Source organism: Phallusia mammillata, chromosome 2, assembly GCF_965637545.1.
Source record: "Phallusia mammillata chromosome 2, kaPhaMamm4.hap1.1, whole genome shotgun sequence".
Lineage (NCBI taxonomy): Eukaryota > Metazoa > Chordata > Ascidiacea > Phlebobranchia > Ascidiidae > Phallusia > Phallusia mammillata.
In genome coordinates, this window is record NC_137253.1 from 22,445,288 (window position 1) to 22,460,205 (window position 14,918).

General features: G+C 41.6%; 2 protein-coding genes across 3 annotated transcripts; one reads left to right on the forward strand and one right to left on the reverse strand.

Moving 5' to 3' along the window:
* Positions 1 to 65: 65 nt before the first annotated feature.
* On the forward strand, positions 66 to 4,554 carry LOC145212485 (uncharacterized). Its single transcript, XM_080080616.1, has 8 exons — positions 66 to 208; positions 851 to 960; positions 1,436 to 1,550; positions 1,655 to 1,834; positions 1,944 to 2,000; positions 2,241 to 2,438; positions 2,728 to 2,810; positions 4,328 to 4,554. Exons 1-8 carry the CDS (start codon positions 154 to 156, stop codon positions 4,427 to 4,429), a joined length of 900 nt encoding a protein of 299 aa, XP_079936742.1. The 5' UTR covers positions 66 to 153; the 3' UTR covers positions 4,430 to 4,554.
* Positions 4,555 to 4,897: 343 nt separating this feature from the next.
* LOC145212484 (uncharacterized) lies at positions 4,898 to 11,959 on the reverse strand. 2 transcript variants are annotated; one of them, XM_080080615.1, is made up of 12 exons: positions 11,754 to 11,959; positions 11,414 to 11,526; positions 11,160 to 11,287; positions 10,765 to 10,888; positions 10,348 to 10,459; positions 10,122 to 10,217; positions 9,704 to 9,916; positions 8,957 to 9,206; positions 8,076 to 8,300; positions 7,472 to 7,703; positions 6,899 to 7,025; positions 4,898 to 6,481 (listed from the first exon to the last, which is right to left on the reverse strand). In XM_080080615.1, the coding sequence occupies exons 1-12, from the start codon at positions 11,827 to 11,829 to the stop codon at positions 6,108 to 6,110; spliced, it is 2,070 nt and encodes a 689-aa protein (XP_079936741.1). In that variant the 5' UTR covers positions 11,830 to 11,959; the 3' UTR covers positions 4,898 to 6,107. The 2 variants fall into 2 exon arrangements, with proteins under 2 accessions (XP_079936741.1, XP_079936740.1); XM_080080614.1 differs by having other exon boundaries at positions 7,472 to 7,706.
* Between the last annotated feature and the right edge of the window lie 2,959 nt (positions 11,960 to 14,918).

A 14,918-nucleotide genomic window follows, 5' to 3' on the forward strand; every position in this document is an offset into this window, starting at 1 on the left:
TTGAATCCATTTGGTTAAAGTGTTAGTGTGCAGAGGGTTATCTTAGAGAGATGCGAAAAATGTCCTTGGATTGTGCTTAACAGTTTAGTATTCTCAGGTATTGAATAAAACAGGAATCATAACAATAGGCTGTTGATTAAAATTGTACAAAAAATGGGTACTGGAATGTTTTTATATGTAATGTTATTGCTTGGAATCACCGCTGCAGGTAAAAAATGTGCCAAATATACCGATTTGGCTATCTTTGTTTTGTAAAATAGCGATGTGCTGAGAATGCGTGTTCAAAAGAAGCGCGGATTTGATGTTATACGGAATTAATCCTCGTTAAATATTAATGGAGTTACGTGTTCCGAAAAGCAGTTTATCTCTTTTATCCATTAAACACTTTTCACAAGGCAGAGTTTATGATCGGAAATACTACATGTCATTAAAAGGATAAAAAACATTTCTGTATCCCAGAAAAACTTCGTCCGATTATCTGCGGCAAATTAAAATGGTTTTTACGCGTTGAAAAACATTTCGCAATATGATCAAACAAATTATTAATATGTACATTTCAGTTGTGTGTGTATGTGGTTCTCATGCTGTCTTAACCAAAGATGAAACAACATCGATTTGAGGTTAAAGGTGGTGAAATATTTAAGGAGTTGCGCCGATGTCGCATATGTATTGGGTTTTAATCAACGCATAATCAGGAAAAAAATCAATATATCGCTACAAGGAGGGCTGCGTTCCACAGCTGCCGCTTGTGCCTGCTGTTGAAAAACTGACAACTTCAGACAAATAGGCCTAAAGATTTTTGTGTTTATTGTTTTTTAAAAGATTGTTTGATTTGTCCTTCTTTTGCCAGGTTTGCATGCCAGTCCTTTGCCAAAAGCTTCGGATGTCCCAACTACCGTAGCAAATGAAACGTTAGAAACTGAAAATGATGACACGCAAAAAACAAACAACGATGATGCGGTAAATCTGTGTGCGATGTTCAACCTATTTTGTTAAGACTTATTTCGTGGTTTATCAAATGCTGTTTCATCAAAATGTCAAGTATTTCAAGAAAACTCACCATTTGCACTCGTTGTGCTCTTCAGCAATGCAACGCAAAAGCAAAAACGGTGTTAAAATTAAAAAATATAATAATTGGCATATCGACCAAACACGAATTATTTTTGGTGGAAAGAGAAATTCTTTCGGTGGCAGCAGGTGCGTTAATTTTTATGCTGTGAGGTAATAACGGCAGCTGGAAAGCGCGGGATTAAGGTATAATTGTCGGAATTCTTTTATGACGCGATTGGACACATATAATAGAGTGCCTTGTGACGCTCACACCGAAGTTATTTTCGAGACAATGTTTTCCTCAGTGACGCCAAACATGCTTTGTTGTACCTTATCCTAGTTTGGGTATCGTCGTGTTCATCCATTTTTGTATTTTTATCAATAGACACTTGACTGCATCATGGAAGTAATCACAGTAATGGCATCGGGAAGTGACGAAGCAATGTCGGCCACGTGCAAAACGATGCTGGGTTCGTTGCAAGAAGACAACATAAAGATTGGTAAGTGCACTTTAGGACTAAACTGAGCCACACGAAGCTTATTTTGTACACAAGCTATCCGATCCTAGCCATGAATAAATCAATATCGGTATCGTGTTTCAAAGAACAACCAGCCACAAAGTTGCCGACAACCGAGAAGAGCAAAGTCGATCTACAAACCCAACTTCTCGATCTTACGTCACAGTTGCAAGGTGCACAGGGCAACGATGCTCGATCTAAAAGTGCTGACGAAAATGCAGAAGATTTGATTGATGTTAAAAGAAATATGCCTGTGGCCGTTGAAGGTATAAAATCCTAAAAATAAAAATCTCAAAAAGATGATCATATAATATCTCAACAAAACTGTTATAAGTTATGACGTCTTATTAATTGTAAAGTTTATGTCATATTTAGATGACGAAGGTGACAACACTCTACCCGAAAAGAAAGCACAAATCTCTCAAGGGTCTGGTAGGTGATAAACAGCTTTGTGATTGTTGTTAGAAGATAAAGGTGTTTCGACAATGAATGCAATCGATTATTGTAATTACTTGGGTCGGTGATCGATTGTGATTTGAAGAGGGTTTTCGATCGTGTTGTTGGCATGACTATTTTCTAAACTCAACTAACGAAGAATAAAACAATTTCCATTTTTATTAAAAGTGCAAAGTTCATACTATCGCATGAGTTTTTATACAATTGTTGTAATAGATAACTTTGACGAGGAAAAAGGCGACAGCAGATTGGATGAGGCTGAACCATTCATGACCTCTCTGAATTCGGACAGCGACGAGTTTCTAATAATTCCACTAAAATACCTTCAAAAGCAAATGCTCTCAACAAGTGAACAACCAGAGGAAGCCACAAACGACCAAGAAGAGGAGTTCGATTCTGAAGTAGCTCCAGAAGGTCAGCCAAACATATTTTATGATGCAAAATTGACCTATTCGTCAAAATGTCTAGTGGTTGACATGGGGGTTACTCATCGTTTTCAACATCATCTAGTTCATTAATTATGAAGCGCTTTTCATTACAGCGTCGGCAAAGTCAGGATCTAATGCACTTTTTTACAAGGATTGTGCAAAAAAGTCAAACAAACATTAAAACCGCCAATAGTAAACGACCGGTTCAAATAAAATCAGCCTTTTTAACCTTTGAGCTTAACAAAAATCTGAAGGTTTATACATTATATACACAGCAAACATAGACGAGGGAAGGGAAATTAACAGCGCCGTTGACAATGAGAAAGCGGAGGAGATGGACGAAAATAACATTGATGAGGTAGGTCTCGGGGGTACTGTGGATCAATGCATCCATATAATTTATACATCTTGTTCCAGCAGGTCACTAATTAACCAGCCTGTGCGCGCCGATATTCGTGCATAATTTAAGCGCAGTAAATCACTGTCCGTGACGTGCTACGTGCCAATGACCTGTGGCTGGTTACATTCCAATTTACTGGTCTGTCCCTTAAGTGGACCATATGTCATGTACTTAAAAATTGCAAATACTACGCAAAGCTTTATGGGAAAAAAAGATGTGAGTGTATGGTTTGGTATTGTTGTATATTACGTTTCTCGGGTCGACAACAAGACAGATCTTTATTAACTTGAAACAGTAACGATTTTTGAAGAGCTAACTGCCAGTCATGCGTAGCATTGTCCACTTTCCATCGGACAATGGGAAACTTAAATTATTGATGTGTTTTGCGTTGGCCCGATGTGTTTGATACAAAGACGTCCCATCCTAATCGTAAAGTCGTTTCCACGTAATCTCGAAGTCAGTATGAAACATTGATTTGTCGAAAGTTGCTACCAGCTGGGATGTTTGCTTGATCATTACAATGACATTTTGGTCAATGTTCATTTCTTTTTGTTTGAAGGGAAATCCGCAATACTGCTGTCATCGACTTCGGTCGAAATTGATTTTTTGTCTGATATGTCGCATTAGATCAAATTCGTGGAGTAACATTAAATAATTAACTGCGTTATGAAGCCGAAACAGATCACGTTAGACGAGTACATTGTTTTCTATAGTTTAATGTCACGCCCTATCAGGGCTGCCACTCCTTGGGATTTTTCCCGAGATCTTGGGATTTCAGTGCTGAGCTTGGGATCTTGGGAAAAACTTTTTAAACCTTGGGATTTTTTGAAATTATCCGTTTAATACGTTTGAGATACAATTAATACTATTGTGGCGAACAAAAATTATCCTTTTGCAAAAATCATCTTTTTATGTAATTGCGTAACAGTGCTTCATCACATTTGTGTTTAAAGCCGTGTAAGTTTATTGAAATTCCCTGTCAAAACTAGTGAGTCAGGCCAGTACTACAGGCTTTTCGATGTGTCATGTGCCAGTAAAAACAAATGTCCAAAAAAAAATTTTTTTTTCTTTTGTATTTTTCTGGTATTTCTTATCGCCTTTTCAAAGGTTCGTGATGGCTGGGACCTGGTGTAACTATAAAGATTATGTTTGCCTGCTCCAGCTAGGATTTAAACTGTGTATTTGCCATTTTTTTGTTATCTTGGGATTTTGGACAAACCTTGGGATTTTTGGTGAGGGAACCTTGGGATATCTTAAAATTTTCAGTGGCAGCCCTGCGCCCTATTGATTGCTCTCAACGATTATTTTGCAAACAGTAGCCTACTCTTTAGTTCTATTTTAGTACATTAGTTCTCCTACGAAATTACAGATTATGCTATTTACAAAACCTGGAAATAGGGTTAAGTACAGACGTAATGTATTTCACCTCTCGCACGCCCTCATACGGATAACCAACTTTCATGCATTGTCTTCAGGACCGCTTGGATGCATTATTTCGTGTTGAAATGGATATTTCGAGACTTAGTGAGGACCTAAACCGACTAAAGACCAACAAGCCAGAAGAATCGGCACATTAATATAGACCTACATCAAATGTGTTGCTTTGTAAATTATCCATATTTCGCCGTTTGCAGTTTTTCTAGTCGCCCGCGTTTGTGGTTGTGTCGTACTGTGACCGTGGAATACAGTATTTGTGAATGCGCACGCAGATTTCTACACACTGCTGATGATTGCTTGTTTCTGTATTGTTCGTTGAAGGTTGCTCAATTTGATAAAACAGTTTTATTAGTGAAGATGAACATAAATTCATAACGGGTCAGCCCTGGAGCGTTCATGCAAATCAGCGATCACTTGCCGTATGGGAATTCTCGGTGACCGGTTGATTCGGTATGACGCCTTCAATGGGCTGACACACTATGAATTTTATTAGTGTTTATGCTTCATGGTTTGGTCACCCAAGGAAGAAAACCTCAAAGCTACATTAAGGTTTAAAAATAAGCACATTTTTCCTACCAATTGTGGTCTGACATACTAACACTCGCGAAGGCGTTAAAAGGGTTTTATTAAGAAAATTAGTAAACGAAGCGAAGCGCGATACCCTTGCAAGCGAAAGACGCAAAAAGTTTGTACACTTAAAAGTGGAGGAAATAACATGAGAACAAACGACGGCAACAACAATAGAACAAATGCAAAACGCAGCCACCCTGGGATGGGAAGCTGAAACTTGCAAAAGACCAAGTCGCCCAACTTTCAGCTAAAAACAACGAAATCTCCGAAAGTAACTTTACAAAATAGGTAAGATTTTGGGTTTCCCCGTAGGACGGACATAAAAGGAGATACATTTGGCCAGTGGTGGCGGACTTTGCATGCAGAAGGTAGATGTTGAACATTTATTTCGGGATATGTTTGCTTATTAAATTCGCTTAACGCGAGTAAGGTAAAAGGTATCGTTGATGGTTCGAGTTCAGAAGGTGGTTTGCAACAGGTTGACGGAGACAAACACGCTGGATTGCACGTGGCTGGACATGGCACTAATAGAATCGCTGGGCTTCCAACATAAAAAACTTCAATCGCATGTCTATCGAGCTCGGCATCTCACATTTCGTAAGGTGGCGCTGTACAAAAAAAGCAACACGGCGATCACGATGTAATGTAAGGGTAATAATAGGGTACGTATGCGCGCGAAAGACGTCGACTACACTAGAACGTGTCAAGTTTCGGCATCACGCAGGCACTTTACGCAAAGTTCGTGATTGGCAGCGGCATAGGTCAGAAAACAACCACAGGTGTGACAGAAAAAGTACAAAATCAAATTTGAACTTAAATCGCGCGCGTCGGCCCTGGTCTGGCAAATTTGCATGGAAGCTGTGCTATGGTACAGAGTGGGAGGTAAACTGGTGTTTGTGTACTGCACTTAGTTCGTCTGTTCGCCACATTGGGTCAATGGCACTCGGACGAAAGCAGAGCGGGGAAATTTTGATTGACAGCCGAACTTAGGACCCGATCTGGCCGGGCGAGACTGCTTGGATTGTCGCATAAAACCAACGTGTACAAAAACGAAATGAACTTTTAGTCGTAAAAAGCAAACGCCTGGATGGGGGCTGAGCGGCGAATTGGAGCAGCAAAATGAAAAGCAGTAGTATAAAAGTAACCAACGAGTAATGCAATACAAAACGAAACCAGCCAAAAAACGAAATCAATTAAAACTTCAATATTCGCAGTAAAAACACGTCACACGTCACACGTCACACGTCATCAGTCCCACAGCTGTTCTTCGTCATCAACGTCGACGTTAACATCTTCGTCAGAACTCAAATCCGACTGACGATTCGAAACTTCGGTCTTTGTGGAATCTTTTTCACTGTCTGGCATCACCGAACCACTGTCCACACTCATTTGTTCGTCATCATCCTTCGATGACGAAGTTGTGACGTCACTTGTCGATTTGTCACCTTCCGGGGACGAAGATGCCTCGGATTTGGATGCGTGCTGGCGTTCCTCTTCTTCTTCTTCTTCGTCGTCGCTGTTTCGACCCAGAATATCGCGGATGCTGTGACCGCTTTTCTTGGCGCGGGCTGGAGGTGGTGGGGGAGGCTGGAAGGGGAAGAATGGACGCGGCAGCAGAAAACCTGAAACAGTACAGTGATTGACATATGCGTGACTGTAGAGACGGACCAAAACACTGTAAGTGTTCTGTCAAGCACTAAGCACCCTCTACAAAAACTTCTCTTAAGCTAATATTACGTCACAAATACTTAAAATCAGGGTAGTGAGAGCGGCCGTATATTTCATCTTCTTGCCTATCATAAAGTAATGTCTGGAAGCTTTTCTGGCAACTACTAAGCTAGATATTGATACTTGGGCGAATATTTAGGTGCTAAGAAGCGGAATAAAATTGTAAAAAAATATTGGAAGAAAACTTTAAATAGTTGTTTTAAAGGTTAGCCCTTAAAGTTTTTAGTTCATTATAGTTCACTTGCCATTGTTTTCCTCACAAGTTGAGGATAGATTTGCTTTGATGAATGTTCAATTAAAGTAAGGCATACCTGGCGATGAGCTTGGATATGGAAAATTAAATGCCGATGGTGACTTGGCGATAGTGGAAGGCGAATTGAGGGAAAGACAGTTGCCGAATCTTTCACTCACAGCGTCGCTTTCATCTTGATTGTGAGACTGTAAAACAAAAAAGTCAAAATAATCAAACTAATCTGGACCTATGGCCCATGGCCCGCTGGTTGAGTAACACTGCCTTAGCGGAAGTAAACAATCTAGGAAGCGCAAGAACGTGCCAAAAGCAGCTGGGAAAGAGGGAGAGGTTACAGGTCGCTTCCCGGAAAAGTGCGATGTGTGGGTGAGATTTATTGCCTACTGAAAGGTTTCTTAGCCGCGGTTTCGTTCCGTGCGCGACCGACGCTTGCTCATTTATTCATTCATTCATATGACGCGCTATAGGAACAATGAAATCGCCGACTGGTGAAATTCAATAGTCGCTTTAGTCGCTCAACTAACGTACACAATATGATATTAATTGAAATATGCGACCGTAAACATCCGAACCCACATTGTTATTTACGTATGACTAATATGCCGACACTAAACACGGATATATGAACGCATACCATGAATCGCAGTTTGGGAGGCTTTCCTTGTGGTGCCGGTTCCAGTGACAGTTTGCGGGAAGATGTTTTTCCGTCTTTACTTCCTTTTGCGCCATCGTCGTCGTCAAAGACGTTGTCGCACTTGCCGCTTGGCACCGTCTGTGCATCGTCCGACCTGCTTCTTTCGTTTTTCGATTCACCTTCCCGCCCTTCCGACTTGATTAGCTTGGATGTGCATCCGTGGTCAGAAATACTGCTACACCAAACAACAAAAGTATGTCAGATAGGCGTGTTAAATTCAGCAAATGCGAAGTATTTTTAAAGGACTACATATTTCACTTCAGAATAGTGAAACCAAAGGAAAAGGTCTTTATAAAACTGTTAGCATGCAACTGCGTTAGCTGCTTTGCTAGAACAATGTGAAACTTCGTATATATAACTTTTACAGCTATTCAACCAAACTTAGACAGTTTTCTATTTACTAGTTTGTTGTTGACACAAGTACGTTGTAGTGCACACATTTTTGCACAAACACACTTGCACGAAGCGCAGACGCCAAAAAAACGGTAAACAAAGGTAATGCTTTTGCTTATTCACAGCATTATAAGCTTTCATTGATTCTCACCTTCGTTTCCTACTTAGCGGCGGCTTCTGCAACTTCAGCACGCTCGAGGGTTGATTGCTATCAGCATGGCGGTATGCGCCCGGAGACAGCAGCATCGATGGAGTATGGGGAGTTCCCGGGGTGTGCGGGGTAAGGAACCCGTTCTGTGTGTTGCTCTTCACGTCGTTGGTCGGCGGCTTTGCTGCGGGTGCTTCGCTGGATTTTCCGTGCGAGTCAGATTGCGGCCTGGCAACGCAGAAAAACGGGAGTCAAGTGGGGGGAGCATCGACACGCGAGCAGCGAACCTGATACCTCATGCCAGCGCAATTCAGTTGCATGGACCGTTAAGTGCAGATTTTTTTGTACTCAGATAATAGATATATGCATACGTAGGTATGAATTATAAACGCCCCATCTGTGTATTGATTTGTATTTGTTAGCGGTAAAAAGGCTTTTGCCACACGTCAGAGCCTATGCACGAGATATTGAGTTTCTGTCGGTAAGTTATCAACTCGGCTGCCCTATAAGCTCCATCCACGTCAAAGCTGGAAAAAAAACTCGTCACATTGATCATCAACTCCACGTGAGCCAGCAGGTGAGATTTATTATTGCCAATTTCTCTGCATCATCACCATACTGACCGTTTCGAAAATTCTCCCAAAGAGTGTATTTTTACATTTTAATTGCGTTTGCAATGTGGGAGAGATTTGCTTCAGCACATGAAAGCATATGCAGATGTCAAAAATTCAAATCTATTCCCAATCCATTTGATTAGCTCCAAACCCTAGCTTAATAAGGTGTAATAAGACTATGGTCCAATATACAGATCTGTTGATGCCAACACAACAATTGAACAGTGCAAGATTAAATCTTTAAAGAATAACGCAATGACAACAACATACCCGTGATACGCCTTTATATCATCCACGTCGAACGAAAAGAAGTGGCGTCGACGGTTTGGATTCAACAAACCCGGACTTGCGGTTTGAACGGGGCTGAAGGTGGGTGAAAAGGTGGGGCTGGGAACGTAGTTGATATATGTGGGAGTGGTGGGTAACGATCCGGGGTACAGAGGCAGGGGGAAGCGGAACCCAGTGGGGGTCGAAGGGGCGACTCCCGACGGCGTGGCGCCTGAATGCGCACTTGGGCTGTCTGCGCATAAACAATGATTAAGTGCGACGAACAAGGCAAATGTGTATTGCTAATGAATTTTAGGGCGGAGTGCGGTTAATTAAGCGATGTCAATCATATAAGTAGGTACACATATATCCTTGTTTGACTCCAGCCTCAAAATTGTTTTGCTACCACATTAAGATACTAATGCAATAAAATATGGCAAAGTATAAACAGTACGTTTAAATAAATAAGCTATTGCTACCAGGCATAATGTATAAACGAGTATCGCTCTTCCAGCAGATTGTATTATAATTGTCCTGCAAGATATGCCATTATTCTGATAAAGAAACGTCGATTATTTACAATAAAAACTGCTGGAAGAGCAATACTCGTTTATTACGTTCAAATTTTTAATTAAAATTCGGCTTTTAACAAAGTAGAATTTTTAACATGCTAAACAAAAATACCACAGCCAATAAATTTTGTACCATGCAAGTTCTTCACATGCAATCAATAAATTTTTCATAACTTACTAGATACTTGAGAGAGAAGAGCAGCAACACTTGGTGGCATCACTCGGTGTCGGTAGTGACCTGGAATGACTGATGGGTGACATCTGTAGCGCACAGCACCCACTAGTGGACTAATCGGTGCAGTCATCATTCGAGCAACATCTTCACTTTCTGATGTAGCTAGCGATTCTTCACTTCCATCACTTACAGAACCTCGAAGAAGTCGGGCGGCAGCTGCAAACATAGGGAATAGGAAATGAAACACTACAAAAAAAATTTGGAAAATATTTTGGGAAGCTTTTAGGTTTTACATTACATTTTGTTTTTGTTTGGTTTTGGAATATTCAAAGCAATGTAATGCTTGTATGGTCCCGAAATTAAGCCTGGATAAATCAATTCTAGCAGGGGAGACAATGCTTGAAATACTAATTTAATTTACCCAATCTGTGAGGAGCCACAACCACTGGTGATTGCAGAGGAGATTCTTGCAAGGTATTGAACACATCATCTTTGTTGTCAGAACGTGATGTTCCATCTGTTTATAAAAAATTTTTTTACTCAGTTGTTGATTTCAGTGTGTTGGTCTAATGAGGTCAATTGGAGTTTCAACTCTTTTTAACTTTCATTGCCAAACTGTATCAAACATTTTTGACATGTTTACTTACTTTGCCTGGCTACAGCCCCTGACAGCAAGAGTGACTGCTGCTGTTGGGCTCTCCTTGTTAGGTCAGCCATGTGAGCTGTCATTGCTGCAGCTGCTGCACTACCTTGTGACATCTATAGTAGCACAAAAGCGTGGTTTAGTCACTGAAATGCACATTCTTGTGTGCACAGCAGTTTTATATCTTGAAGTGCTGTTGTTGACACCAGAAAGAGTTCGACACATAATTTCCCAGTGCAAAGATGTAAAACTATTAAGTGCACAAGTTATAAGCAAAGACTCCATTGATTCACTAAACTTCAGTGAAATGTTGTTAAGTTACAAACAACAGACGAAATCTTAGGTAATTGTTTCTACAACTGATAATATATTACATTTTACATGGTACAAAGTTGTTGGTATGGTTTAGTATGTTCTCTACCTGGTGATTAGGATGGGGTAATGGTGGTGTGAGGCCTATTGGTGCTGCTAATTCACGGAAGTTGAACTGGTAGGTGAACCTCTTCCCCTTGGTTTTGTACAGAATACGTTTGTTGTAGTAATACCTAAAATTGTAAGTTTAAATTCAGATTCAATGTTGAAATGACTTAAAAACACAGGCGTTTTAGGACATCACACACAATAGTGAATGGAAAGGCAAATCTCCTTACCCCTTTCCAAGCAACAGTTTAAACAAACCTATAAAACTACAATCACCCTGAAGGCATTGGGAGAATACAATTTTAACATAAAGATGAATAGTTTTTAAACGCACTCAGCCAGCATACATGGGTTTAATTGTTAGTAATAGAACAAAGATCAAACTGGCAAACAAACCTTAATGCCCTACTGAGCTTGTCGTAATTCATGTGGGGTTTACATTTACGCATTCCCCACAGCTTGGCCACTTCATCTGGATCTTTAATCACAAACTCTCCATACTCTCCTTGCCAGGCAATTATATCCTGAAAAGCAAAGCAACCATGTTCCATATCTCATTTTGTGCATGTTGTCCTCATAGACAAACAATTTTCTCCATCCAGACACATATGTATGGTACTAAACAGGTTTAATTTTCATGTTTTCTATACCTGGTATTGTTCATCTTGCAGTAATTCAAGGATAAAATGCCATAACTGCACTTGTCGACTGCCAGGGGCTGATTCAGATTTAAAAGCCCACTCTGGAATAGTTTGGTTATTTCCTGAAAAAAAAAACAATTATCAGGTTTTACTACAAACAATCAAGGATGAACTTACTTTCTAAACAAACACTGTGTCCATATGCAGAAAGAGATAGCACATTTTGAAGAATTGAAGATATTAACTTATAAATTCAGTATGCCAAAAATCATGATTTATAATGTTTTAAGCACCAAATAGTAAATATACTTTTTAACTTGAAAATTAAATGTTTAAACATGAACTATACCTCCTCTCCAAACATTAGAACCAGGTGGCCTTTGCTGTTTGCATGGATCTACATAAGCACAATGCATTTTCAGCATTGGATTCTCTTGGCAAGGTGTTCTTCAGGTAATGTTTTCAATGTGATATTTCACTGAAGGTTACAACATAACTTCAAAACGAAAATAATTGCCAACAGTTGCTGCCCTGGTTTTAAAAACTTATCCCAGCCTGCAAAAAAAAATCGGAATCATTGATGAAAGCAAAAAGATCCAACTGCAAAATTTGACATCTGACTTCCAGCAAACCGTACAAACTCTGATAATCTTTATGAAGGTATGGAAATCTAACCACCTTTGTGACAGGAAAAAACTTGCAGTAACAGAACCTACCAATGACTATAGGGACTGAAACCAATGCCATGTTTTCAAAAATAGGCTGACCTCAAGTTGTGTCCTTTAAAACTATTTTTCCCTGGTGGCAAGTTTACATCCATCAAGTACATTGATCCTATCGTCATTTTAAGTGATGGGACGATTTGCGTACTTTCCCGGTGCCTATTCCCGGAAATGTGTGGTTTTCTCTGTTCCTCTGCCTGTCGAATCACTATCTTCCAGTCACATGGCAACAACGGGAAACACATTACTTCTGCTGCTGTTCTGTCCACAGGGCTAAAGTTTGCGCTTCAATGACCGCAGTTACGGCTGCGACAACGTTAAAGCACACGAGGCCCAAATTGGCACCAATGACAGACAACTGCGCGTGACGAGACACTCGTTCGCGCGCGGTAAAACCTGACACTAGTTAATGAAATCGGTACTGGAAAAAGCGCGAGATCTCGTCGCTCGATTACAATTCCTGATATCGCAACACGACCCTTTTCAGCGAGGGAGAAAATAGATCGCCCCAGCGGGCGAAGGCTTACCAAGCAAGATCAGGACAAGCGCGCTTGCGATGTACAAACAAGGCCTGCTTCCCCCTTTTGTTGCCAACACGGCTAAAGAGAGCTGTGTGCCGGTTTCCTAGTTCGCATTGCTACAACGACCTAACCTTATTTCCAGGCGACCCCGATTTCCGATTCTGTGTGATGGTTTGTGCCGCAGCGGGATATTGGAACACTACTCGCTCTGCGCGACCCCACGTCTGTTTGTTTATCTCCGCTCCAGGTCGGGTTACCATTGTGGCAGAGCTGAAGACTTTGCCAGAAAAATATTCCCACACCCGCACAAATTGTTTGTGATACCTGGCTAAATACATATCTACCAATATTATACCTCAACTGCTCAACCGCATAAACTAACTGCGGACATCGGTGCGCACGATGGTAGTTTGCCATAGAAAAATACAGGCGTCTGTCAGTCTGTCTGTCTGTCTGTCACGCAGCATACAATGGACAGTCGCATATTAAACGGGAGCAAGTGCGCCACACGCAAGGTCATACTCGCTAGACATATTCGCTCGCCCGTAACCAAGCAACGGGTGGAATGCGGCCGGAAACTTGACTGAGTTTCATTCACGCTAAATGCCCTAGCGGCGTTTCCCCTGGCCTTCCACTGAAGCTTTATTAGCAGGAAATAACTCTCTCCACTTGAGATCTTTTTACTGCGACTGAAATCGACAGCAACCATGTGTTGCCAAAATTACTAGCTCGTACAAAGGCGAGGGGGGAAGTTTCAATGTGCTGAATCATGTGCGGCTTTGGCGACAAATCCTCGCTCTACTCAAAGTAAATACAGCCGCGCCAACTTTGAGGCAAAGGGCGAATGGATCCACACGATATCCGCGAACAAAAAAGGTAAGGAGCAGTATCGTCGAGAATCGGGGAATCACGCAATGTGACGTGTGTGTATATATTCATTGGCTGCCCTTCAAATAAAATTTGGGCCGTAGGAATATTTCAAACAAACATTGGGATCTATTTTAATCACGAGCGGTGGAAAAAAGCCACGCAACCGGGACCAAGCGTCGGCGACACCGAGGTGGCTCGCTTACTCTGCACTTGAAAGGTATCAGCCGATGGATCGCCTTGTTTTGAGTACATTATCGCGGTCGCTCGACGTCTAACCAAAATAGCAAGGCGTGTGAGAAACTTCAAAAAGACTATGCGACCCACTGCGCGTCCCATCTCCAACCCATGACATCCCATCGGCAGGACAGCCTTCGCAAGCAAATTCCTGTGGCGCGAAATCGTGCGCGCTAACGCTCCTCATCACAATGGCAAATGACTCACGCCGCAGCACAAAGCGATCGCGCGGCCCAACCAATCTGAAAACGCGGACAAGAGGGAGGGCAAACAAAGATTAAAGCGCGGAAGCTTTCGACGTTTGGTCAACAGCACAAGAATGGAGTGACCAAGCACTCGAGTCACTGCCTCTTCGACATATCCCACTTCCTTATATTGCGACATCCGCGAAACTGAAACTAAGGAGGCCAGTGCAAAACAGTTGATGATTAATAAAACCTATCACAATTTCGCGCCCTCATGTCATACCAACCGCTTGTGGAATTGCAAGTCGCGGATTCGGGTGTCTTAATTGGTAATTCCAACAGCAGTGAGACACCAGCGGCGCGATCGTAAAGTGAGAGTTGCAAGAAGCCGCCGCTCTCCGAACGCAGCAGATCAAACACTGTTAAGCGCCAATTGCGACAGATAGGAGCGCAGAAGGACAACAAGCCATGGTGCGCGGGCGTCTGGGAGAAATGGGTCAAGACGAGGGAAACGAGCCCTTTATGGCCAATCGGGGTTGTTTTCTTTTAGCCGAATGGGGTACTGCGAAAGCAAACAGCAAGTGTTGAAGTAGCGCATATCTGCTGCGACGAACTTTGAACGGGATAAAAGCCGCTGGAATTTCCAAAACAGGGCGTAGCTGTGTTTGCTTAGTTGTCACCTTTTGACACTTATTTTTTTGCCAGTGACCTTAGCGGTCGTTCGGTTTCTATAATCTGGTCTGACTTTAAGCGCGGTTCAAGTACAAGTTTCCGACGTTTAACAAATCACACTAACTAACATGCGAACCCAAACGTACAAACTACAGTTATCACTTATGAGCTTTCGTCCAATTAACGTTGACGCACAGCACGACATTTACATTACCCAAAGCCAAGACAGCTGCGCACGAACGTGACCTGATATTTTTCAATACAACACAATATACATGGAAACCGAATTACGCCAACGGTAAATACATCA

What these genes read in the sequence shown, in the direction of transcription:
- LOC145212485 (XM_080080616.1), top strand. Translation starts at nt 154, where the DNA reads ATGGGTACTGGAATGTTTTTATATGTAATGTTATTGCTTGGAATCACC. An exon ending in AAACAAACAACGATGATGCG is followed by an intron (nt 961 to 1,435) that starts GTAAATCTGTGT and finishes TTTTATCAATAG; the next exon opens with ACACTTGACTGCATCATGGA. An exon ending in TATGCCTGTGGCCGTTGAAG is followed by an intron (nt 1,835 to 1,943) that starts GTATAAAATCCT and finishes TGTCATATTTAG; the next exon opens with ATGACGAAGGTGACAACACT.
- LOC145212484 (XM_080080614.1), bottom strand. Translation starts at nt 11,829, where the DNA reads ATGCTGAAAATGCATTGTGCTTATGTAGATCCATGCAAACAGCAAAGG. An exon ending in AAGCTCAGTAGGGCATTAAG is followed by an intron (nt 10,889 to 11,159) that starts GTTTGTTTGCCA and finishes TTACAATTTTAG; the next exon opens with GTATTACTACAACAAACGTA. An exon ending in TGTGGCTCCTCACAGATTGG is followed by an intron (nt 9,917 to 10,121) that starts GTAAATTAAATT and finishes CTATGTTTGCAG; the next exon opens with CTGCCGCCCGACTTCTTCGA.